The 25,489-nt window shown below is 41.4% G+C and overlaps 1 protein-coding gene across 2 annotated transcripts in view; it reads left to right on the top strand.

Moving 5' to 3' along the window:
• BAAT (bile acid-CoA:amino acid N-acyltransferase) overlaps positions 1-21,627 on the top strand; it is a 32,292-nt gene extending 10,665 nt beyond the window's left edge. Inside the window, exons 1-4 of one of the 2 annotated variants that reach the window (XM_010977483.3) lie at positions 7,399-7,518; positions 14,425-14,924; positions 15,164-15,366; positions 17,589-21,627. In XM_010977483.3, the coding sequence (XP_010975785.2) occupies positions 14,462-14,924; positions 15,164-15,366; positions 17,589-18,188 (1,266 nt within the window). In that variant the 5' untranslated portion in view covers positions 7,399-7,518; positions 14,425-14,461 and the 3' untranslated portion in view covers positions 18,189-21,627. Of the gene's footprint in view, positions 1-7,398; positions 7,519-14,424; positions 14,925-15,163; positions 15,367-17,588 lie in introns of those variants that run through there. The other variant, XM_064490360.1, reaches the window with a different exon arrangement.
• Positions 21,628-25,489: the final 3,862 nt, after the last annotated feature.

Here is a 25,489-nt window from a genome sequence, read left to right as displayed (position 1 = left end):
TTTTTTAGATTCTGTATATAAGTGATAACATACCGTATTTGTCTGACTTATTGGTTTATGATTTTAAATATTTATAATAGTGCATATAGGTCTTAAGTTTTGCTCTTGCTCCAGGTCCCACATATGTAGAGCATAGGCTTGTGCACTACAAAAGCCCACCTTCTATAGAAGAGTTCTCAATAACAGCTCTGGCTAGTTGCAAGAAAGTCTGGGAAATGTAGTCTAGCCCAGGAGGAAAAGAAAATGAGCATTCGTTGAATACATCATGGTCTTTAACCTTTCAATCTCATCACAAAAGAAACCTTAATAACTTTCAGATCGTCATATTCTTTAACCTACTTGATATCAGTGAGGATGTGCATTATTTGCCTTAAATTATCAAGTGTCAGCTTTCAGGATTTTAGATGATCTAGTGCAGTGTTTTAAAATTTTATGTTTTACTTTTGATACACAAGATGATTTTAGATGGTTCTGAAACATTCTTACTTAAATGGTTAGTCATTAATGATAATGCATAGCAGAAATTACTGTCTTATCCAATCTATGATTTCATTAATGTTATTATTTAGGATGAGGTTAAGACAAAAGGAAATATATTTTAAAAATTAAACAAAGTAAATTCCACATTTACTCATTGTAACTTAGATATATAAAAACATAATATTCTTTTTTTTAATTGAAGTATTGGTGACTGAAAATATTAAATTAGTTTCAGGTGTACAAAATACCAATTCAGTATTTTATAGATTACACAAAATACAAAGTTATTATAAAATATTGACTATATTCCCTATGCTGTACATTACATCCCTGTAACTTATTTGTCTTATGAATAGTAGTTTGTATCTCTTAATTCCCTACACGTATTTCTTTTATTTATTTATTTTTTCCATTTTTTAAATTGAAGTATAGTCAGTTTAAAATGTGTCAATTTCTGGTGTACAACATAATGTTTCAGTCATAGATATACATACGTATATGCCTTTTCATCTTCTTTTTCATTATAGGTTACTACAAGATATTGAATATAGTTCCCTGTGCTGTACAGTAGAACCTTGCTGTTTATCTATTTTATATATAGTAGTTAGTATCTGCAAATCTCAAGCTCCCAATTTATCCTTCCACCCATCCTTTCCCCTGGTAACCCCAAGTTTGTTTTCTATGTCTGCTGGCACACATTTTGCCTCTCCCCCAGCCTCACTCCCTTCCGGTAACCACTGGCTTGTTCTCTGTATCTGTGAGTTTGTTTCTTTTTTGTTATATTTGATCATTTGTTTGTTTGTTTTTTAAAGATTCCACATATAAATGAAAATATGCACTACTTGTCTTTCTCTCTCTGACTTATTTCACTTATCATAATACCCTCCAGGTCTATTCATGTTACTGCAAATAGCAAGTATCGTTCTTTTTATGGCTGAGAAATATTTCATTTTATAAATGTGCATATACATAATGAATAAAGAAGAAAATACATGTATATATCTGTCGATGGGGCAGGTTAGGTTGCTTCTGTATCTTGGATATTGTATGTAATGCTGTTATGAACTTTTGGGTACATATGTCTTTTTGAATTAGAGTTTTGCTTTTCTTTGGACTAATACCCAGGAGTGGGATTGCTGAATTGTATGGTAGTTGTATCCCTTAATTGGTTTTTCTAGTTAGAGTTGACTTTATGATTTTTGTCTTTTAAACTTCGTACTAAATTTTTAAAGTGGTTGATCCACTGCCTTTACTATATATTTACCTTTACCAGTGAGAATTTTCCCTTTATATATTTTCTTATTTCTTGCTAGGGTCTGTTTCTTCACTTAAAGAAGCCCCTTTAACGTTTCTTGTAAGGCTGGTTTAGTGGTGACGAACTCTTAGTTTTTGCTTGTCTGGAAAACTCTCTTTCTCCTTCAATTCTGAATGATAACCTTGCCAACTAGAATATCCTTAATTTTAGGTTTTTTCCTTTCATCTCTTTAAATATATCATGCCACACTACCTTCTGCCCTGCAAAGCTTCTTCTGAAAAATCAACTGATAGCATTATGCAGGTTCCCTCATATATGACTCTCTGTTTTTCTCTTGCTGCTTTTAGGATTCACTCTTTATCATTAACTTTTGTCATTTTAATTGTAATATGTCTTGGTGAGGGTCTCTTTGGATTCATCTTGTTTGGGACGCTCTGTGATTCTTGTGCCTGGATATTTGTTTCCTTCTTCAAGTTGGGAAAGTTTTTAGCCAAGTTTTCATAAAATAAATTTTCTGACCCTTTCTTTCTTCTTTTATTGGGACCCCTATGATGCAAATGTTAGGATGCTTGATGTCCCAGAGGTCTCTTAAAGTATCCTCATTAAAGAAATTTTTTAAAAAAGAAAAAAATAATAAAGTATCCTCATTAAAAACCTTTTTTTTTCTTTTTTCTTTTCTGATTGGGTGACTTTCACTCTTCCGTCTTCCAGGTCACTTCTGTATCACTAAATCTGCTGTTAATTTCCTTTAGTGTATACTTTATTTCATTTATTGTATTCTTCTGCTCTGATTGGTTCTTTATACATTTTTCTAGTTCTTTTTTGAAGTTCTCATGTATTCCTCTGTTCTTTTTTTGAGTTTAGTGAACATTTTTATGACCATTACTTTGAATTATTTGTCAGGTAAATTACTTATCTAAGTTTCATTAGGGTCCCCACCCCCCGGGGTTTATTGTGTTCTTTGGTTTGGAATATATCCTTCTGTTTTCTCATTTTGTTTGGCTTTCTCTGTCTCTATGAAATTAGGAGAAACAGTCACCTATCTGAGTCTTGAATGTATGTCCTTTGTGGGAGCATCTCTATGTAGTCTGTGTGCCCAGTGACTTTTGTGGGAAAACTTGATCTGATCTGAAGCATGCGTGGGCCAGATCTTTTTCTGGGGCACACTGAGGCCATTGCCTTGGTGGGGGTGGGCTGGAGCTTGGGGGGGTGGGGGGCCAGAGCTGGAGCCTGGCATGGGCTGGGGCTTCTCCTGAGTTGCCCTGGTGGCTGCCACTTTTGCAGAGGTAGACTGAAATCAGAGGAGCTTTATTTAAAGCCCAGTGCAAGCTGCAGCATCTCCTTTGGTGTGATGGTGGCCACTGCCTTGGCAGAGAGCAGGACTGGAGCTGGAAGGACTGGAGCTGGAGCCTGCTGGAGGCAGGCTGGGGCTGTCTTGGCAGGCCAGCCAGAGCAGCGGCACTTTTTAATCTGCCACCTCTGTGCTGGGATTGGGAGCAAGCAAGTCTGTGCGCATGCCCTTTAAAAGTATTCTTGGTTTCCTACAGCCATCTGGTAAGCCTCACTGGTTTTCAAAACCAGCCAAGAGGCTTGCCTTCCCAGCACCAGACCCCAATGTGGGGCATGAACCCCTCACTCCTTTGGGTGGATTCCAAGCTTGTGATATCTGCCTCCTCTTCTGGGTTGCTCCCTGGTGGTGTGGGTCCTGGCTAGATCACTTCTCATCTCTACCAGTCTCAGTGTGGTTTTGTCTTTATATCCTTGGTTGTAGAAGAGCTGTTTGCCTGGGCTTCAGGATGTTTTTGGAGAGAATTGTTCTACGCGTCGTTGTAGTTCTGTTCTGTTTGTGGGAGGAGGTGACCTCAGGGTCTTCCCACTTCACCATTGATCCCTCTTCCTCTTTAATTTTATGTAATAGAATAGGCTTCCTTTCAAACACCTGTTTCCAATAATGGTGGCAGGGAAAGAAACATAAACCAGTTCATTAAATGTATCTTAATTTTTTCCTGTTTAATATAGCCCAAGTTCAGGTAAATAATTAGCTCGAAGTTCAGATACTAGCAGAAATGTTTATTTCCTTCAAAGACATCCTCTACCCACTTCAAATCTGGGTTCAGGAGGGCTTGTGTATTCTCAGGGCAAGAGAATTGGGCAGGAACCCTGGATCAAATAACTCTTTTTGGCCAGCTTCTCAATCCTAGTGGAAGTATAACTCATCTGGTCTCCAGGCGTTGACCTCTTGTGTATCTGCACTCATAATACATGGTTTATTTTCTCAGAATGGTCAAGGCTGGGTAGTAAACTCACTCTCACCCTCTGGGTCAGGTGGCAAAACCACTCATTTCCTCTAGGTTTGCCACACTTGGCTTTCATTGTCCTTCAAAATTCTCTGAGTTGTGTCTTTTATCAGGTTTCTGGTAGATCCTCACACCCCATATCCTCTGCTAAAGGGTCAGCTCACACATTTCCGTAATGACCCTGGGGAGGTTTGCTAGCCTTCAGCTCTCAGCTCCTTTCATGCCCATCATTGTAGATATGGGAACTTTCAGAACCCTTTCACACAACAGGAGTGTGGAAAAAAACTTGTGTGTGCTATTTTTGTATCTCCCTCTGCCTAAACTTTACACAATATCCCGTTTTACTCTGCTTTCCAGAACTCCAAACAGGAAGCAGGACAAAATCTTCCTCTGTGGTTTGCAGTCTCTCATAATCCAGTCCCACCTTTGGTCAAGGCCTAGGCCTTTTTTCTAGGCAGGGATACTTTCTTCCCTAGGACAACGAGGCCCAGGGTCTAGTCTTAATATAATAAAGCTTCAGAGGAAGAATGAAACAATTACTGACAATATGAATACTTTGGGAGGTATTAAGAAAGATTGTTTTTGCCTTATAAGCAGTAGGTCAGAGAGTACACAGATATGGCTTAAACTTATGCAGGTACTGCTTAATAACTGAAATTTTTGAAATACTGATCTGTCAGCCTTCTCACTTTATAGCTAAGTAATAGGGGCTCAGAGAAAGTTTTACAATAAATTAATAGCAGGGCTGGGATCAGAACCCTGGGATGTAGCCCTAAATTTTCTCTGTTATATTATGTTGAGATTTTTTTTTCCCAACAGGCTGTTAAACTCTATTCTTTGGAAATTTGAAATAAATTTTGCTGTATACACTAACACTGTTTTTGCCTTAGGAGAGCTAGAAACACTTCAATTTCTACATTTACTCCTGTTTACGGAAAACATTTTTTAGGTTCTAATGATGATTAGAAACATTGTTGGGTCTGTCACTGAAAGGGAGTCACACTTCTCCACTGATTGTGTTGTGTCTCTGTGGTAGCTCAGTGAAATCCCTTAAGTACACCTGGGGACTTCCACCCATTGGAATAATCTTTATTCCATAATCACTTATTTTTGCCTCTCTTTTGAAGGAAACCAGGACACGTCATCCCCTAACAGGTCTCTTTGACATAGAAAGTATTAGCACTTAGAAAAATAGCAGATGCAAGAGAGGCCCTCTGATTCCCCACCACACCTCCTTTTTTCCTGAAAGTAGGAGATTAAACTCCCAGATGGAAGCCTATACCAGGAGGAAAGTAAACTTCTTATCATCAAGGACAAGAGGTTGAGATTGAGAGAATTCTATACCAATAGACCTTGTTGTATTGCTCTTTTGTTTTTTTGTGTGTGTTTTTTTTGTTGTTGTTGTTGTTGTTGGGGGGAGGTAATTAAGTTTATTTATTCTTGGAGGAGGTACTGGGGATCAAACCCAGGACCTCATGTATGCCAAACATGAGCTATACCCTCCCCCTCAATAGACCTTATTAAAAAAAATTCTAATCTTCCTTTAGGCTCCCCACGTAGTGTAGTTATTTTTCCACAATTGTCTCTCTTTGTCTGACCTAATAAAAAAGCAAGTACTTTTTTTTGCCATTTCTTTGGGTCTTCATTCTTGTTAGGGCTCCTATGTCACACAAAATTTATACTAAATAAATTTGTATGCTTCTTTCCCATTAATCTGTCTTACGTCAGTTAAATTTTACTCTAAGAGTGTGTGTGTGTATATACTTTCCCTCTCTCTCTCTCTATGTATAGAGATAGAGAGGATAGAGAGAGAGACAGACAGACAGACAGACAGACAAAGACAGAGAGTCAGATATTTTAAGGACTTGGCTCCTATGATTGTGGGGGCTGGAAATCTGCAGGGCAGACCAGCAGGCTGGAGTCTCAGGGACAGATTGATGTTGCAGTCTTGAGTCTGCAACATTGGTAAGTTGGAGGTAGAATTCCTTCTTCCTCAGAGGACCTCAGTCTTTTCTGCATGATTCACATCTGTTATTGACAACTGCTAATGCCTCCCCTGTGCATGGTTGGCATCTTACTGCCCAGTGCTCCCACCAACATCTCCACTCCTAATTTGCTACATCCTTTAAGGGTCCATGGAGTGCCAGGTTCCCTGGTGTCTTCTGTTCTAGGCAGCAGATTGAAGAAGCTTGACTCTGCCAGTTTAAAATACATCTCACTTTATTACCTGAGTATTGAAGCATTGTGACTTTCTCCCCTTTCCTGTGCTTCTCTTAGAGTCTTAGTAAAAACAACAGTATTTCTGCTGCATTCCTCCCAAGCCTACCTCCCTTCCTTGGATCTAGTCCTGGGAATTAGTCATTAAGCTAGGAGCTTGCTATCCTGCCAACATACTTCTCATCCAGTGTGAGAGCTGTGTGCCAAAACAGTCCTCTTCTCCCAGACATTCCAATCTGCCCATGACTGTCAACATCAGCCCCTTCTCCCCAAGGCTTATGTTTCACTTTTAATACATTTTATCGCACAACTGTCATTGTACAAGTTAGAAAGCTGAAGCCCAAGGAAAGGTAAACTTTGACTTTGCCGGAGGTCAATTACAACGATAGATGTAAAGGAGTCAGGGTTCCAGTCTGTCTCTCTGATTCCAGACACCAGCTACACCTCACTGGCTGTAAGCGATGCAAAAATCAAAGACACAGTACCCTCCCTCAAAGAGTTCACAACCTGGAAGCACAGTCTACAATATGTAGCTTGGATCACTTGTACATTTTGACAATGGATGTTGACTGATGGGATTAGCAATGGGTCAGATTTCAGACATTGTGGTCCTGAGGAGGCATTTTGCATGGTTTCTGCTGTCCCTTGGAAGAGTGATTTGCAAACTAGGCTATGTATTAGAATCTGCTGTTAAAAGTACAGATCCCAGAAGCTTTTTCAAACCTATCAAGTCAGAATCTCCAGGTGAGGGGTGCAGAATCTTTATTTAACAGAATCCTAAGATGAGTCTTAAACCCACACCACGCTGAAGACGGATATTTGGGACTCACCTACTTAAAAACTATCAAAAAGGCAGCTGCCTAAGAGACCACTGACTTAAAGGAGGAGCTAGACAGGAACTGAAGCAAAGGAGAATAGAGCCAAGTGATGAGAGGTGGCGTCAAGGGAAGAGGCTTAGGAATCGGACCTGTGTGATAAAATAAAGACTCCATTGTGAAACACCTAGACTGAAAGGCACACCAGCTAGACTGAGCCAATGCCCAGCCCCTTTGGCAGCAGGTGCTGGTAGCCCTGCCACTAGGGACTTGGGAGGAAAAAAAAAAAAAAAAGGAGCAGCTGGTGGTTTCTATGGAGACAATTTCAACTTTGAACAGTAGGCTGGAGTATTTTGAATGACCTAAATTAGCAAGCAACAGGCAAGTGTCCAGTGCTTCTAGCCGGCTCAGTAAGCCATCCTGCTCCTGTCTGCTTCCTGGGGCTGAATTCAAGGTGAGTCGGGGCTGTCACGGCCTAGTAGAAAAGCTCTGCTTTCTGATTTCAGCAGCAGGGCGCCTGGGAAGGCTGCTTTCATCTTGCTGTGTGTGTTCTCTCACCTCAGTGGGTAGCACAGTTCTCCGAAGAGCCAACAATTACTGTGCCAGGCGGTTTATTTCTCAAATGCAGATTTACGTCAGATGCACCAACCTAACCAAAAGATTGTTTAGAGACTATTTGGGAGGCAAAATGCACACTTGACTGCAAAAGTCAGGGTCCAGCTAATGTGACCTAACAGAGAGATTGTTTCTTGACACAAGGAATTTTTCTCTGGGATTTATTGCTTGGGAGGAGGGAGTGCTGTGATGGAGAAAGGAAAACAACAATGTCCCAAGGGAACGGAATTTTTGTTTCTTGATTAGTAACAGTAATTTGAACTTCTACGAGTGACCTTTTGCTCTCTTTTATTCTTTGTGTCCTGCCTTCTGATGTGTTGATGTCCTGCCAGTTCCTGAACACCCTTCCTCTAACAGGTCAGGCTCTCCCAGTGGTGCAGGCTTGATCTCCGCCTTCATCCTGGGAGTCTGGAGGTCTGAAACCTGCTCAACAACGTGGCTTTCAGCTTTCAGACCCTATCAGGTTGCTTCCATTTTGCCAAAGGTTCCCTGTCCAACTGCCATGAGACGACACTTGTGTGAGGCAGCTGAGTTCTTGTTTCTTTCCCCCTGGCTGCTTTGTGTCTTTGGTTTCAATAACAGTCCGCAGTGTGCAGAGTCCTGCCTTCTGCTGCAAAGAAGTGAGGAAGCCTGGGGATTTTATTGCATTGGCTTTTGAGGAGTCTCCCATCTTCAGAAATAGCCTAGACGAATTCAGCTGGGCTTCTCTTCTATCTTCACACTCTCTCTGAGATATGTCACTCAGTGTTTTTCCTTGTTCATCTATTATTTATTCTTTCACTTAATTCCTCAAACATTTACCGAGCAATCACTATGTGTCCGGCATTACTCCAGGAACTGAGGAATAGGGTGTTGAACAAGGTAAACTGTTCACATCAGAGCAGTGCTGTCCAATAGAATATTCTGTGATGATGGGAGTGTTCGATATCCAGATGGTCCGCTACAGTAGCCACCAATTACACGTGGCTAATGAGCAATTAAAATGTGGTTCGTGTGACTGAGGAGCTAAATTTTAGATTTTTTGTATTTTTAATGAATTGAAAATTAATTAGCTGCATGTACAAAGGGACAGACAGATAAGGAAGCAGATTTTTACAATACCATATGCTAAGTTTGTCATGAGATGGTTGGTTAGACTAGTAAATAGATTGGGGTGAAAGGCTTTGATTGAATTAAATGATCAAGGGCGTCAAACACAAAGGGAAGTCCACGTCCAAGACTGACAGACTCAGCGGGAAAAGAAATAATGAGCCCCTTTAAATTCAGACAGTTTATTGCTTATGTAGATAGTGAAGGCAAGAGAAGCCAAGGGTGCAGGTGTCTGGGTCCTTGTCTCACACACCAAAAGGATGGCACTGAAACAAAAAGAACCAGGCATCTTCACAGTTGTGAGATACCCTGTGGGTGAGGAGCCGACCCAGACTGCAGCCCAGGGGTCCCAGAGCCTGCAGCTCTGCCCTGAAGGGGTGCAGGGATGAGAAGAAAAGTCCTGTGCCTCTCCAGAACCAGGGAAGTGGGTGGGAAAACCGCCTCATGGTGGCTCCCACCAGACTGGGAGAGACAGATGGGAAAACAGTCTCACAAAGCCTCTTTTGAAGAAAACTTATCTTGTCATGTTTCTGGGAGGATCACAAGGCATTCCACCCAGATTTAGGTCATATGGTGGTTCAAGTTTTGTCTGTGGAAACACGGAAGGTCTCCAGGGTGCTATGATAGAGCCATTCCTCTGCAAAGGGTCTTAAATGCTTGGCCAAAGCATTCAGAATTTACCTTCAAATGAAGCTGGCAGCCATTATAAATTTAAAGCAGTAGAGAAATTTGATTATTTTTCAGCTTTATAAAGATCTGTCTGACAACACTGTAGAGATTAGACTGGAGCAGAAAACCCTATAAAGAGAGAGAAAGTATTGCGTAAAATGAATAAGAGTTCATAGGAATGGGGAGAGAGTCCGCAATCATTTAATGAATACATGGGATGTGAAGGGCTCATGTACAGTGAAAATGACAGACACATCAGACAGGATCCTGCCCTCAAGAAATTTACAGATTAACAGGAGAAAGGAAACACAGCACACGTGACTCTAATGTTCAAGAAACATGTGAAGTGCTCTGAGTGGCATGGTGGAGAGCCCGGTGCAGGAAGAGCTCCCTTCAGCTGGGTGTCCCTGTACACAGTAGGTGCTTTATTGATGATGATGACAATACAGTGTTAGACAGTATTAGTTTTAAGTCTTCTTACAACTTATTCTGAAAACGTGAGAGACTGGCTCTGGCAGGCAATAAGCCTTATCAACTAACAAATTAATCCCTATCGCAATATGTGGATAAATTGGAATCCAATTGAGAATATGACAATAGAGATGGAATACAGGGAAAGCAGGAAAAAAACTGTAAAGATTAAGCATGGTGAGAGGTGGCGAGGAGAAGGCTGGAGGGCTTTGGGTACCGGGGGCAGGGTTAACTTGACTTTACCACTGGAAATACTCACTGATGAGTCCACACCTCCCACTTCCCATCCCCATATTTTGGTATTTGCATTTTGCCTGTGGTCCTTCCTCCTCCAGAGGGTGGTCAGTTGATACTTATTGCCTCGGGAAAGGATGGCACACTAGAAAGAGAAAAACAAAGACCTTTTCCTGGCCTTTGAGTTGCAAGAAGCCTAATGGATGATGTGAATTTCAGAAGTCACAAATCACTGTGTTTTGTTTGGCCCACACCTTGGGGTTTGTTTGTTTGTATTGTTGTTGGGTGGTTTTATGTGTATGTATTTTTAAAAATAGAATACATTTGAACGCCTTTAGATGGCAGGTAGTCTCAGGCTCACGACAGTCAGACCTCGTTCATCTCTAGCCTTTATCTACAAATCTGTATTTCCTTCCTGGCCTCTGTAGGTATCTGAATTGGGAACCCCTGGCATCCATTGTATAACAGGTTTAGAAGAATGTATAATAACGTGTGAGCAGAGCCTCCCCACTCCCAGTCTTTGAGCACTGCCATAGTCACAGGGAACTTTCTTGAGCTCCCAGAAAAAACAGGGTGCTCTGAATTCTGTGATCACATCTCTGCCACCTGGAGGAAAAAGGACTCCAAAGAGAAATTACCCTGAATCTAGAAAAATAAAAAATAAAAGACATGTCGTGCACATGTGGGCTTGTGGACTAAAATTTCATCCTACTGTTTCATCGCTAGTCTTGCCACGTTGTACACCAGGGTATATATTTGAAAATTTCAGAGTTAGGGACAGGGAAAGGGCAAGATGAAGTTAAAGTCAAGAAAGAAGTAGGATAGAAAAGCAGGAGGGAGAGGCTAGGAAAAGAATGAGCTTTCATATTGCTACCCTCATTTGGGGGAAATAAGTAAGGTTTATACATAGGGTCAGATGGCACTGGTTAAAATTCTCGCTTCACCATAACAACCAGGCAAGCTTGGATGAGCCATTTAACTGGCTGAGCTAAATTTCTTAATTTATAATATAAGGATAATAATAGTTTTTTATTCCCACAGGTCTGTTGCAAGGGCCATGAGAAATAATGACCATCAAAGGGTCTTGGAAAGTGCAAAGGCTTTCCTGTGGGAATTCATATTACCCAGTGACTAGTGTTTAGTAAGTGCTTGATAATTGTTTGTTACTAGAGAAAAAAAAAGGGAATTGAAGGGAGAATTGAATTCCAAGGCCATTTAAAATAACCAGTCCCTTTACTTGTCAAATAATTGTGACATTTGATTTGTCTTGTCCATTTTCCTGGAGCCATTGCTTCATTTTTCAGTTGTTCATTAAAGACCATGCACGTGGAACAGCGCTTGTCTTACCAGCTAATGTAAATCCCAGTGATAAGGGGCTTCACTGTCAAGACAGAAATTTTTGGTGTGTGGCCTCTTGATGGCAATTCTCTGTCACTGATCTTCCGAGTCTTGTCCCTCATCCTTCAATTCTCTTCCTCCATTTAAAATTTATCTTCAAGTTTATCCCTCCATCAGACATAATTGTAAAATGTAAATTCTTACTAAAGTATAAAAGAGTGGCATAATAAATAACAAAATGAGAAAAATTCTCTAAAAAAACCCCACTTACTAAAATGCTCTTCTTATAGCATCCATACTTCACAATATTCATAAATAATAGCAAAGTGTCAGGGTGCAGCTGACTGCAGTGTGTAAAAATTTATTAGAATGTAAATTTCCCTCTATATTATACCCATAGTTTGTTCACTCCTTTAACTCATTCTATGGAGCATAAGGGGAGGTGGGAGTAGGTAATGCAGGAAGGAGAGGCAAACATTATCAGTCTATTGTTTTCCTCTCCTTGCAATATAGAGGTCACTAACCGTCAACAGCCTCCCCTACTTGCATCCAAAACTGAGAATAGACCCAACCAACTGAACGTGGTCCTTTCACATACTGCCCTATGGGGATGAACACCTTGTAAAGGAGTCACTGATAGAACTGCTCAGTTACCCTCCAGCAATGTGTGCACTAGCATCACATGACACTTGAAGTTCAAAAATTCTTCCTTTTTTTCCCAATTAAAAGCTCTCGTGGAAACTAGGGCATTTGGCAGAACCTCGGAGTTCCTCAGAACCCGAGCTGAGAATCCCTGGTGTATAGGCACAAAGTCTTTTGGGTTTGTGTGTATTTGTGTCCACACACAAGTGAGTCTGTATGTGTGTATGTATTTTAATCCTGGACTTTTCCTGTTTCTTGACTCTATCAGGGAGTATTATATATGGAACAGATGACACATGGGCTTGTTAAGTCTGAAATCTGTTAGACTTACAACCGATTTCTGAGAAAGCTATCTGTCCGACTTTGCCTTGGATGCCTACCAAATCCTCCTGAGGGCACACCTGCCTTGTCAAGCTGTGCAAGATGACTTTTTTTTTCAGCCCATATTCCAATGGCAACAACTTTAAGGTTACTGATCATATGGCCACTTCCTAGTATTTGTTTGATCAGGAAACCTGAGACATCATTCACAAGTACACACCATTGACTTATCAAGTGACCTCTCACTCACTGTTTGTTTGTTTGTTTGTTTGTTTCATGTGTTTGTTTATGTCAAACCCATCTCATCCTCTTGGGAGAACTCCTGCTTCTTACAGGAAGTTTCATTATAGCACAATCTCTTGCATATACCTTGGTGTAAATGGCAAAAATTTAGACATGGGATACTAATGACCATTACAGGGAATTTCTGACAAGTCAGAATCCATGAATTTACACATTTAACCAGAGGTCCAGAAAGATTAGGAGACAAAACAGCAAGCACAGTCAGCTAAGTGCTGAGACCCCAAAACAAAATTCTATCTGAAGTCTTCTGAAACCTATCTTCTTGCATCTCTCTTTCTCCGATGCTCATCTGCTTAACCCCAGCCCTTCTCAATGAGCAACTCTTCCTTTCCTCAGGGGTTTCTCAGGATAGGAACAATCACATTTCTCTCTGTTCTGTTCTGTCCCTCTTTCCTCAAACTCCCACACTCTATCCCAAAGCTGACTTTCTGTGATTACCTGGATATAGTTTCTGAATTTTATGGATTGATGCCACCATCTTCCACCAGAAACTCTTCAAGTATTGAGGAAAAACATTCACAATCATTTTATTCAAAACTATTCTGCTGATTTGAGTTCGGGTTTACATCAAATGGTCAGTAATGCTGGTTGTTGTTGGGGGATCAGGTTGGAGGGAGTGTGTTCTTTGTGGAAAATCACTTTCGTAAACGAAGCACAAAATGCATTTTCCCTTGACCCACTCTGTCCTCCAATGACTCCAATGACCTTTTCTATGAGAATAATTAGAACAGCAGAACAGACAGGTTGCCTTTTTTCTTTGGCTATCACTCATTCAGGGCCAAACTTACAGCCCACAAAATGCTCTGCTTTTCATGCTCCAGGTTTTCTTTGACCAGTGTCTCTAATTCTAGTTCATATTTTCCCAGATCCTATTTTAATTTTATTTTATTCTGTCTCCATTACCCATATACCTTTGTGGAATGAGGTATAAAAGGAGAGAAAGGAAAGGAAGAAGGAAGGAAGGAAGGCAGAGGAAGAGGATACCCCAAATTTTGCTCATAAAGGAGCAGATTATGAAATAGCTGATCAAAGGTATATTACACTCTCTTAACAACAAGCTACAGTTGACATTTATCACTCTATTGGAAAGCCACAAAAGTAGATCATGAAGTTTTATTTTCCCTTAAAGGAAACAAATAATGGAAACTCTGAAAAGAGCTGGTGATAGGGAGGGATTGGAAATGAACAAATGAACGAAAGAAAGAAAGAAAGGCCATATTTCTTGTTTATGTAGATACAGGAGTTGAAAAGCAACACTGATCCTTCCTATAAAGCCTTCATGCATTACCCCTTCAAATCCTAGCCAACACCTGTGAAATAGGTCACCTGGGAATTATCTCAGCAGAAGAACTGAAGCACAACTTACCTAAAACAACAAAACTAAGATTTCCTACAGTGTTGTAATAAGACAGGGGGCTGCAGTGTCAGAGCTAGCTTGACTTTCTGGTTCTCCTGTGAATTATGTACACTGCTTGGAGCCTGCCACTTAGCCTACATCCTCATGTGTGAAATGAGAATAATGAGTCCTCTCTGCTCGCCTTGTTTTCCCTCCTCCAAATGTTCTGTGTATTTCGCAACGTGCCCCCAGAAGTCTACCTTGGCCAGACCTAATACGAGCCTTGTTGGGGCCTCTCCCTGGGAATTTAAGTTCCAATTCAGAGTCTTCTCTCCCCTGCAGGGCAAGGAATACCAGCAGGTCTCTTTGCCGGTTGACAATGTCCCAGCTGACAGCCACCCCAGCAAGTGCCCTTGCAGACGAGCCTGTGCACATCCGAGCGACAGGCCTGCCTCCCTTGCAGATGGTGACCCTCGTGGCATCTCTGAAGGATGAGAAGGGGAATCTGTTCCAGTCCAGAGCCTTCTACAGGGCTAATGAGGCTGGTGAGCTGGACCTGAAGCAGGCGCCTGCCTTGGGAGGTGACTACGTGGGGGTCCATCCAATGGGCCCCTTCTGGTCTCTGAAGCCTGATAAGGGTTTTAGGAGGCTGCTCAAGCGCGATGTGATGAACAGCCCCTTTTGGGTCACTCTGCAGCTATATGACTCACTTTATCTCCAAGATTCAGCCCCGGGCGAGCCCAGGGCCAGCCAAGTGGTGCAGCGCTGGTTCTCCAGCCCTGGGGTCCAGCGGGTGAAGATCCACGAAGGCCGATTGCGAGGAGCCCTTTTCCTCCCTCCAGGTGAGAGTCATCTCTGGTGACAGAGAAAAAATATGGCTGATGGTGGGAATGAAAACAAAAACCGAAGGCATCCGATTACTGGAGAACCAGTATTTCCTACAGTGTTTTAGAAGCCCCCTGCCACATTCTTGTGGGTGTGAAAGTGGAATTCTTTCTGCTCCGCCCATCCTTCTACGGCTACCTCCCTGACCCTCTTGTTACTGTTCCTGATTCCATGCTCTTCTTTTTGTTGCTCTTAGGGAAAGGCCCTTTCCTGGGACTCATTGACTTGTTTGGGGGCACCGGGGGTCTAGTGGATTTTCGGGCCAGTCTTTTGGCTGCCCGTGGCTTTGCAGTGCTGGCATTAGCATATTTTGCCTATGAAGACCTGCCTCAAAAGCTGCAGGAAGTGGACCTGGAATACTTTGAGGAAGGTGCCAACTTGCTACTAGCTCATCCCAAGGTATTTAAAATACTTTTCATTTTACCTGGTAACATGATGGCAAAAAAAAAAAAAAAAAAAATCACAAGTGTCTGTTCTGCCTACTTTATCAGTGTGTTTAGACTTGGGCATAACACAGTTGACAGTTAAAATGGGGATAATAATCTACCTTATAGGATTGTTAAATTGATTAGGATCAGTTTAGTGCTTACTGGCACAAAGAGGACAATAAATGGTGAATATATTATCATTCTTTTCATTTTCTAGTTCCAAAATGTTCAACAATCAGGTTATTTCTTACAGTTCAACCTAACATGGTAAAACAATCATATCACCTAACATTTCTTAAGTGACTATTTGTTTGACTCTATGCTAAATACTTTATATGCACCATCTCATTTAATGCTCACAATTACGTTGTGAAGTTAGTACTTTTGACAATGTCCTCAGTTTTCAGATGAGAAGGTATACTCACCTCAGTTAAGTAAGGTGTCGAAGCTACATGGCCAGTAAGTGACAGAGCCCTTCTGTCACTTTGTTCTGTCTTTGTTCCAAACCATTAAGTCATCCTGACTCCCCAGTTTGTATCATAATCTCTTGGGAGAGCCTTGACTCCTTGTAAGAAGAGATAGGATATGTTTCCAGTTGGAGCATCACTGGTGTCCTCATCTTGAGTGTTATCATCATCATTATCAAATACACGTGTGATTTTTCTAAGCATATTTGCATCTTTTTAAAGGTTGCCTAGAAGGAATTAAATCCCAGATAAAATGTTTTCAAGTCAATTTTTAAAATTTCAAATTTAACTATTTGTGACATTGTCTGAGAAAAAAGGTCAACTGCCAAAATTAAATTTGTGTTTAGATTCAGCAGAAGAGATTCAATTCCCACCTCTGCCCCATAATAGATACTGTCGTAGCCTTCACTGAAACTTAAACTTCCTAAATCTCCATTTTCTTGTTGGAAGGACTGAGATAATGTATGTAAAGCACTTAGCAGAGGGCCTAGCATATAGTAAGCTCATTAAATCCACCTTGTCACCTTCATCCATCTGGTTCTTCTCCCTTCTTTTCTCCACACCCTCAACCCATCCCAAAGTGTTTTAGGTTCTACTTCTGAATCTTTCTCGATATAGCACACCTTCGTCATCCTCCCTGCCACTGTTGTAGTTCATTGCCTCATGATTGCTCACCTGTGATACTGCAGTCATGCATTCATCGAGTTCCTGTCTCCAGTCAGCCCTCCTCCTTAACTTCCTGATCCATTCCTCAGGAGATGGTTCCCAAACGGGGATGCACATTGGAGTTCCTTGGGGATACCTTATAAGTATCAGATTCTTGGCCCCCCTCAGACCTATTGAAGTAGATCTCAAAAAGTTGGATCTCAGAATGCTCTGATGTTAAAACGTTTTTTTTCAATAATTTTGATGACAGAAAGGTGCCGAGAATACAATTGTGAGTGAAGTCAACATACAAAGTCGCTACAAGGATGCTGCTCTACCCCAAGACGGGCCACCTCTTACAGCCGCCCTATGGGCCCCTGTGCTCTGCGTCCGTGCACCTGAACATATTTGCTCATTTTGTCCAGAATGCCCTTCCTTTCCTCATTCATCTCTGACTTCCTCCCTTCCCTCTGCTCCCTCAGCCAACCACAAAGGGAAGGACTCCCTCCTGGGACCTAGTACTTTTCCTACTGGCTTGGGTACTGAAATTCAGTTGTTCAAAGAATCCAAGTCTTTCATCTTTACCCTCCCAATGCTTGCTGGAGTAGCCCTTAGATTAATGAATATGCAAATCCTTTGTAGCTATAAAATGCTATTTAAATATGAATTACACTTACCTAATATTTGAAAGAAACCAGGAGACCTCTTTTCCTAGCTGGAGAGAAGAATTTGATTCTTCAGAAATCTTACCTGCCTCTGCTCTTGTGGTGTTGAGTGTTGCTGGCGCATTAGACCCTTTTTGCCTTTATAGAACTTCGCTTTTGATGAAGAGTTTTTCTTTCTTTTCTTTTACTCATCTTCCTAACAGTCCTGCCAGGTAGAGAACATGATCACCCTCACAAGGCAATAAAGCTTGGCGAGGGTAAGCAGGTAGTGTTCTCTCTCAATCACAGAAGCTGGGACTCCCTAGTGCAAGGACTCCCAACCCACATTTTCTGACTTTTCCCATCACTAGCTTACTGGCTGATAGGACAGCTCCTTCTCGGAGTATGCCTGTAATGAGTTCCCTTTTGTCCTTCAGGTTCAAGGTCCCGGAATCGGAGTGGTCTCTATGAGCAAAGGTGCAGAGATTGGGCTGGCCATGGCCTGCTTCCTGAAGCAGGTGGTGGCCACTGTCTGCATCAACGGGTCCAATGCCGTCTTTGAATGTCCGCTCAGGTACCGGGATCTGGTGATAGCATCCATCCCCTCATTTCCAGAGCGCATGGATGTCCACCCCATGGGGGCTGCGCGCCTCCGCCACTACAGGGGGGACCCCCGGGATGAACTGAATCAGCAGAGTGTGCTTCCTATTGAAAAGGCCCAGGGTCAGATCCTCTTCATTATAGGGGAGGATGATGAATGCTATAATAGCAAAAAATACGCTGAGCAGGCCCTTGACCAGCTGCGGAACCACGGGAAAAGCAATGGAAGGATGCTGCTCTACCCCAAGACGGGCCACCTCTTAGAGCCGCCCTACGGGCCCCTGTGCTCTGCATCTGTGCACCCGAGCTATGGCCTCTTCCGCCCCATCCTCTGGGGCGGGGAGCCTGCTGCTCACTCAGCAGCCCAGGTGCACGCCTGGGGAGAGATCCAGAAGTTCCTCAGGCAACACCTCGTTCAGAGCAGAAGCAAATTCTGAGTAAGAGTGATGATGAGGCGGGGAGACAAAAAAAGTGGTTATAAAGCAGGGGTGCGGGTGGGTGAGGGTCTCCTGATTTTTCTAGATTCACAGTCACCTTGAATTAACTGGAAGGAAATTAGGCAAAAGCAAAGGACTGGGTGCATCTGAAATATTTCTGACAAAAATGTGTGTGCCTTGAATTTTTGTAAATTGAATCTTAGTTTATATGCACCAGGGTAGTTGCTACTTCAAAATTGTGATACCTTTGCAAATTGAATAACCTTTTGTACCCCATTTAGGGAAATCTTGGATCAAGGTATTGACAATCTAGATAAATTTCCTGGAACTTCCAAGTTATAAAATCACTTTCTGTTTAAACTATTTTGAGTTGAATTTATGACATTTGATATGAAAAGTTCTAATACATCACCAAGTGTAGTGCTTGCCATAGGTTTCCAATAGATACTTTAAATTTTTTAGACTAGTGATTTCTCTTTTTATTCCTAAACATATATTTCTTTTTATAATTTTAATCAGGAGTTAGAGCAAATGCTCAAGTGCCTTTGTAGCACTGATTGAAATTAAATGAGTTACATTTAAAGCCGTCAGTACAGTGCCTGGCATGTAGGATTTCTATGTCAGAACTAGCCATTATGGTTCTTATAATGCTTTTATCTTTCAGTTTGTTAATGTGGTGAATAATATTCATTCATGGACTAATTCTGCTTATTCATCTAATTCTAACAGGTCATTTTCTCATATTGACTAACTTGGGTTTTAAAATTTCTTTTGGAGCTGGGTCTTATATTTTGTCAGGGTTTCACCCCTATCTTCTGGAACACATTTTCCTCTTATAATTTTTCACATGTCCCCTGTTGTTTATTTGCATGCTTTCTCTTTTTCCTCTCAGTCAGACTTGCCAAATATTTGCCTATCTTATTGATCTTTTACTAGAACAGCTATTGCGTTGTTTGTTGGTAAAATCTAATTTTTGCTAATTCATCAATTTCTGTTTCTTTGAAATAAGTTTGTTCCTTCTGCCATATTTGTGTTTTTCTGGCTTCTTGATATGCAGTGTTCTCATTTTGTAAAAGTCTAATAGTTTCTGCTTTACTTGCCCCCCACCCCTTTGAAACCCAAGAGTAATTCCACCAAAGTACAAAGTATCATCCTGCAGATAACTTGCTGCTTATAAGGAACCTCACTTCTCAGTGCGAAGTTCAGATTGTCACCACCTGCACGCACTGACCAAACTCAGCATCTCTAAAAATTGTCAACTTGACATAACACATTTCATGATGAGATGTAATGTGGATTGCCCAGCACTACTCAGAACTAAATTCTAACAACAATGTTAAATGTGAAGCTAATCAAGCCCTTTGATCAAACTTCTTATTAATGTGGTGGCTAGAGGACAAGTTAAACGGCACTACAAGGAGACAGTCACAGATTCTCGGTCATTCTTTAACCTGGTCTCTTCACAAGTTAATTGTCTTGTCTCTGACCTTGTCTCTCTTCACAAGTTAACTGCACGAAGAAATTTTGGAATTTTTCACTTTGTGGGATTTTTTTTCTTTCTTTTTGCACTGGAGTGAGCTGGGGGCAGTTAAAAATTAAAAGAGGCTTAAGAGACATTAACCAAATGCTATGTGTGAGCTTGATTTGAACAAAGTAACTGTAAAAAACACATTTGGGGGATAAATAGAGAAATTTGAATAGGGACTGAATATTAAGTGATGCTGAGAAATTATTATTTTGTTAGATGTCAAAATGGTATTGTGATTACATAGAAAGTCCCTATTTAGATACACATACTGACATATTTAGAGGTGAAGGATCACAATATCTGGGAATTATTTCAAAGTGCTATAGGAATATGGCAAATGTGAACAATTATTACACCTAGATGATCAGTATAGTGAGGTCTATTTGTTTACTTTTATCTGTGCTTACAATTTTTCATAATAAAAAGCTAAAAAAATAAGAGAGATAATTGATATATTTACCTTTCTTTCCCAACAGACAAGAACGTTAGCATGCACTACATCTTTTCCTCTGTGTCGCCCTCTAGTTTAAACAAATAAGTAGACCACTTCTCATCTTTCTATTTATGTGTATATGTGAATCCCAGTAACTTTCGCCCTCTCTTATTCCCTTTCTAGGGTGGTTGGACAGTCCACCTCAAAGATAAAGGTTTATGTGCCTTTGAATACACAAATAATTTATAGTGCTGGACCTGGCAGCCTCTTGGTCCCTGGATTTTCTTTATCTCTAAGGCTTGCCACTCTACTGTTTCATTGTTATGTTTTAATCATGACTGGGTATTTTTCTCTCAGCCTTTGCATGTCCTCTTCACAGATTTCTATTGCTTCTGGTAGAAAGTTCCATTGGTTTAAAAACCTCTGCTGCATGTACTCTTGGTAGCCTAACCTTCCTCCTTTATAATCGTACCCAGCATGTCCCTGTGCTCCAGCAATTCTGGACTTACTGCAGCCCCCACAGGGGAGTGCTAATTGGTGCCGACCAATCGTGGTGGTCTCTTTTCCTTAATCCAGTGATTAGTGTGGGCATGAATGCGTGGCATGTCTGGCCAAGGAGATGTCAGAGACATCTGAGGAGAATGGAGATTGCCTGAAAGAGACACTTTGGAAGTTTGGGGGGAAATTTCCCCTGAGGATGTTATTTCATCTTAAGGTGGGTGATATATTGAGAACAGGAAGAGAGCTAGTTTGAGCGCAAAACCCACACCCAGGGTCTGAGCCAAATGAGCTGCAGAGAAATGGGACTAGGGCTCTAATTATGTTGTTCCCTTGGTTGCTTAACCTTTGGATTTCTTGTTATTGGATTCAATAAACTGCCTTATTTGTTGAAGCCAATTTACATTGGGATTTTCTGATTTTTGCTACTAAAGACTATCATGATTATGAGCACTTCTATCACAGCAGCCCACCCTTTTTTGCATTGAGTTCGGGGCAGTGTAGAAGGACAAATGGCCCAACCTAGTTTTTTAAATGAAGATTTAGCAAGATGAATTAAAAAGTAGTAACCAACCTGAATTTCATAAGACAGTTATTAGAATTTTAAAGTTTTATAAACCTACATAATACATATAACTTGAGGACCATGTATGGTTGCTAGAAGTGATTGCATTACATTTTCTTTGTGATGATAGAATAGTGGGAAGAAATGAAATGATGAGCAGAGCCACGCCCATCTTCCCTGTTGGATGTGAGCTGAAAATAAGCCACCTATTTTGTAGAAATACAGAAACAAAAAGGCTTGTTGAGTGTTTACTGTATGCCAGAAACTGCTGAAAGTTAGTCATGAGTTTTCTAATTTAATCCTCACATCAGCTTTTAACAGTAGACACCCCACAAGGCTTTGAGTTCAACTTGCATTGCAATTCAGCCAGTCACAGGATAAGATTCTGGGTTTTTTGTTTTTTTTTTTTTTTTTTTTAGCAATAGCAGCCTTGTGGCTACAGGAGACAAGGATCTTCCTCAGAGCACACATAGGAGATTTCAGATCATTTATGGGGCACATAACCCAGGAATTTAAATTCCTTGAGTTCATCATTTCCTTTTCCCACTTTGTCCAGTGACAATAGGAGCAATTAGCCGATCTCATTATGTTCACTAGTTTGCCAAAGGTGTTCAAAAGTATCACATACAAAGTCACCCAGCCCCCTTGCTTCTTACAAGAGGCATCTCTATTGCCAGGTCATGCCATAGACTATCAGTGTTCTCCTGATTACATGAGATAGATTTATTAGCATCTTTAAATACAATCAGATTAAAGAGACAATTCCAGAAACTCGAGAACCAATTCAGAAAACTCATTTTCAAAATTCTGTTTCTTTAGAACCATTCTTTGTATCAAAGTTCTCCAGAGAAACAGAACCAGCATGATGACATAAAGAGAGAGAAAGAAATTCATTATGGGAAATTGGTTCATGTGATTATGCAAGCTGAGAAGTCCCCAGATCTGCAGTCAGCAAGCTGCTGTAATTTTGTGTGTAATTTAGTGGTGTAATTTTAGTCTGAGTCTGAAGACCTGAGAACCACACGAGTTAATAGTGTGAATTCCATTCCGAAAGCATGCATGTTCTAGATCCAAGGAGAGTTGATGTTTCAGAGTGAGATGGAAGGCAGGAAAGACAGATGTCTTAGGACAAACAACCAGGCAGGAGGAGTTCCCTCTTTTTAAAGGAAGTTCAGCCTTTTTGTTCTATTCAGCTTTCCATTGATTGGATGAGGGTCTCCCACATTAGGGAGGACAATCTATTTCACTCAGTCTGCTGAATCTATGTTAATCTCATCCAATATCACCCTCACAGACATACCCAGATTAATATTTGACCAAATGTCTGGGCTGTCTATGGCTCAGTCAATACCTAAAATGAACCATTGCAGCACAGGTAGTTGCTAAATTATTTCCATTTTACAGGTGAGTAAACCAAGCCTTGGCAGGCTTGATTTCCCTAAGCTCACATAAGTATAGATGAATTTACAAATGGATTGAATTTGTAGTCTCCTTACAAAACTCATGTAACTGTTATTTCACCCACCCGACCACAGTATGGACCCAGGTTGCAGTAGCTAGGAAGGCAATAATCCAATCTTCTCTCTTCTGTTATATTACGCTTTCCATGATAATTGAGGTTGGATGTGATAAGTGTCCCTATGATTTTTCGGTTTGGTTAGCTCAACTCATAATAGTAAAAGACAGACTAGTCCAAAGACAGAGGGCCTTGCAGATACTTTAATTGATAACACTACATGCACAGAAAGAAAAATTCAGACCAAGCAGAGGTGTGTTCTGGCATCAGTGAGAAAGATTTGGTGAATGTCCACCACTGAGAAAAACTAGATCAGAGAAGAAAACCCACCCGTAGAGGGAATCTAGTTGAGTCAACCACAGAAAATCCATCTTAGCCGTGGGACCTGGACCATGCACAGGCTTTTCCCACGGCCAATTCAAATAGCCACATATACTCTTCAACTTTATTTTTGAAATTCTGTGCTCACCAAGCAACTAACAAGTTAAGTAACAAAATTGTTCTCTAGACATCTCAATTATAAGACAGAGTATTGGTACAGGATAGCAAGTTCTGAACACAAATTAGTGATGATTCCACCATCAATTAATAAATGCTTTTTAAGTTGATACATGGTATGATAAGGATAATATTTGAAAATGTATTTACATGCTTTTCTCTTTGCATTTCTTTGCTCTGCTTTTCCTGGTTCTATCTGAAACCATGGGTAACGATTAGCCAAATGCATTTCACCTGCCTTCAGTAATCAAGGTCGTTTTAAGACTTGCACGTCCTCCAAGCAGCATGGAGCCTAAACACTAAGATGTTTGCCTGAGTTGTTGTCCAGAAACTTAGACTCAGCTGTGTCTTGTTTGAGTTGAGCTGATTAAGGCTGGGGAGCACCGTCCCCTCCAACGGGGCACATGCCTGTGTCCTCTCAGTGACCTTCTGAACGCATAGAGGCCTGTAGCTCAGTTACACCTGTGCAGAACCACGATTATCGCACCTTTTCCCAATCACCTTTCCCCACGTTCCCCACACCTCAGACCGCCCTCCCTCCTTATTGGTTAGCCCACAACTACCCCAGCCCCTTGTCTTCAGCGAGTCGGATTTGGGATTGGTTCTTCCGCTTTCCTGCTTGGCTGTGTTGCGAATAAGCCGAGTCTTTGCTGCAAGCGTTGGTGTCCCAGCAGTTTGGCTGTGCGTGGGGCGAGACGAGCCAGCCAGGAGGTAAGTCCAGGGCGGCTTGTGCCTGTGATTCATGGGCCCCTTGCCGGTCCTGAGAGCTTGGGCACAAGTCCAAGCAGCTGCCTGGTACGTTTGCTCCAGGGACCGTCCCCTGGATTTCCCTGGTGAGGTGTCACCCACCTTTGGTACTTAGTTTCGTTTTGCAGCAAATAAACAAACAAAAAATGGTTTTGGGGGATTGGGTTTGGAAGATGTGTTTTGGGTGAGTAACTGTTGCCGAAAGATTGGCCCCCGTCCCTGATAAGCCAAATAACTCAGAGAGGAGTTCTTGGAACTTAGAAGAAAAGGCAATTTTATTGCTTTGCCGGGCAAAGGGGACTCACAGCAGGCTAGTGCCTTCAAAACTGTGAACCCACCTTGGAGATGGGGTGGGGTGGTTATATAGCCATAGCTCAAACAATGCAGCATCGATAACAATTAACAGAATCACTTTCTCATCAGAAGACAGAATGGAGTCATGATGCCTCCAGGCGACCAGTTAGCAGTTAGATTTCTTTATCTCGTAAGCACTCAAGGTGTGGTCTTCTTGGTAATTCAGGCTATTTTGTAAGATTATAGTCCTGTGACATTCTCCTTGGAGATCAACTCTGAGACCAAGCATGATTATAGCTTTTGATTCCTGGAATAAAGTAGAAACAGTAAGATCAATAGCTTTAGTTTTAACAGTGGGCCTGGAGCTGTGAGTAGCAACCAGCCAGTCAGGTCAGATGACCACTTTAAGGGCAAGCATAAGAATAAGCAATCTGTTAGCACAAGTGCGGCCATTTTATTAATCCTCCTTCATAACCTCATTAAAGTGAACGCAATCCTGACCAAGTTGTGGGTTGGAGGCTCACATGGTGGGATCTGGGCAGGCAATATAAAAGGTCACAACTGTGGAGGCACTCGGTACCCGGGTTAGAGGCTGGGGGCTTTGGGGGTCTTGTTTGTTCTGGTCTTGTCGGCCCATGTCTTTCCATGTCTGATTGTCTTAATTGTTAAGAACTGGCTGTTGGGGATTGAGTTTATTGGTGCGTGTAGCAAGGACCTGTAGAGAGATTTCATTGCTACAGCTTTCAGGAGTCAAAGCCCCTTCAAGATGGGAAATGCTAATTCAGTTCCCCCTTGTAGCCCTCCTGGCTGCATTGTCCAAAACTGGGTGCCTTTCAGTTATAAGTCCATGGAAAAGAAAGAAACAAGTGTTATTTTTTTTTATTTATTTTTGTAACACTGCATGGCCAGGAGATCTTTTAGACTCTGGAGCAAAATAGCCTAAAAATGATTCCTTAAATTACAATCCAATCTTGCAAGTAGATTTATTTTATAAACTAGAAGAAAAATGGGATGAAATACCTTTTGTGCAATCTTTTGTGTTATTGTGTCAGAATAAACCTGTGCAAAGAAGATGTAAGATTATGGCCCAGCAGGAAGGGAAGGCAAAGAAACCTGTTTCGCTTGATTCTAATAAAAAGGAGGCCTTGCTGTTAATTCAGTCTCAGGCTCTGCTCCTCCCCCACCCCCACAGCCAACACCTGAGCCACAGCCTCAGGCTCAT

Source organism: Camelus dromedarius, chromosome 10 (genome assembly GCF_036321535.1).
Source record: "Camelus dromedarius isolate mCamDro1 chromosome 10, mCamDro1.pat, whole genome shotgun sequence".
NCBI classification, from domain to species: Eukaryota; Metazoa; Chordata; class Mammalia; order Artiodactyla; family Camelidae; genus Camelus; species Camelus dromedarius.
This window is presented reverse-complemented; position numbering and strand designations above follow the sequence as displayed.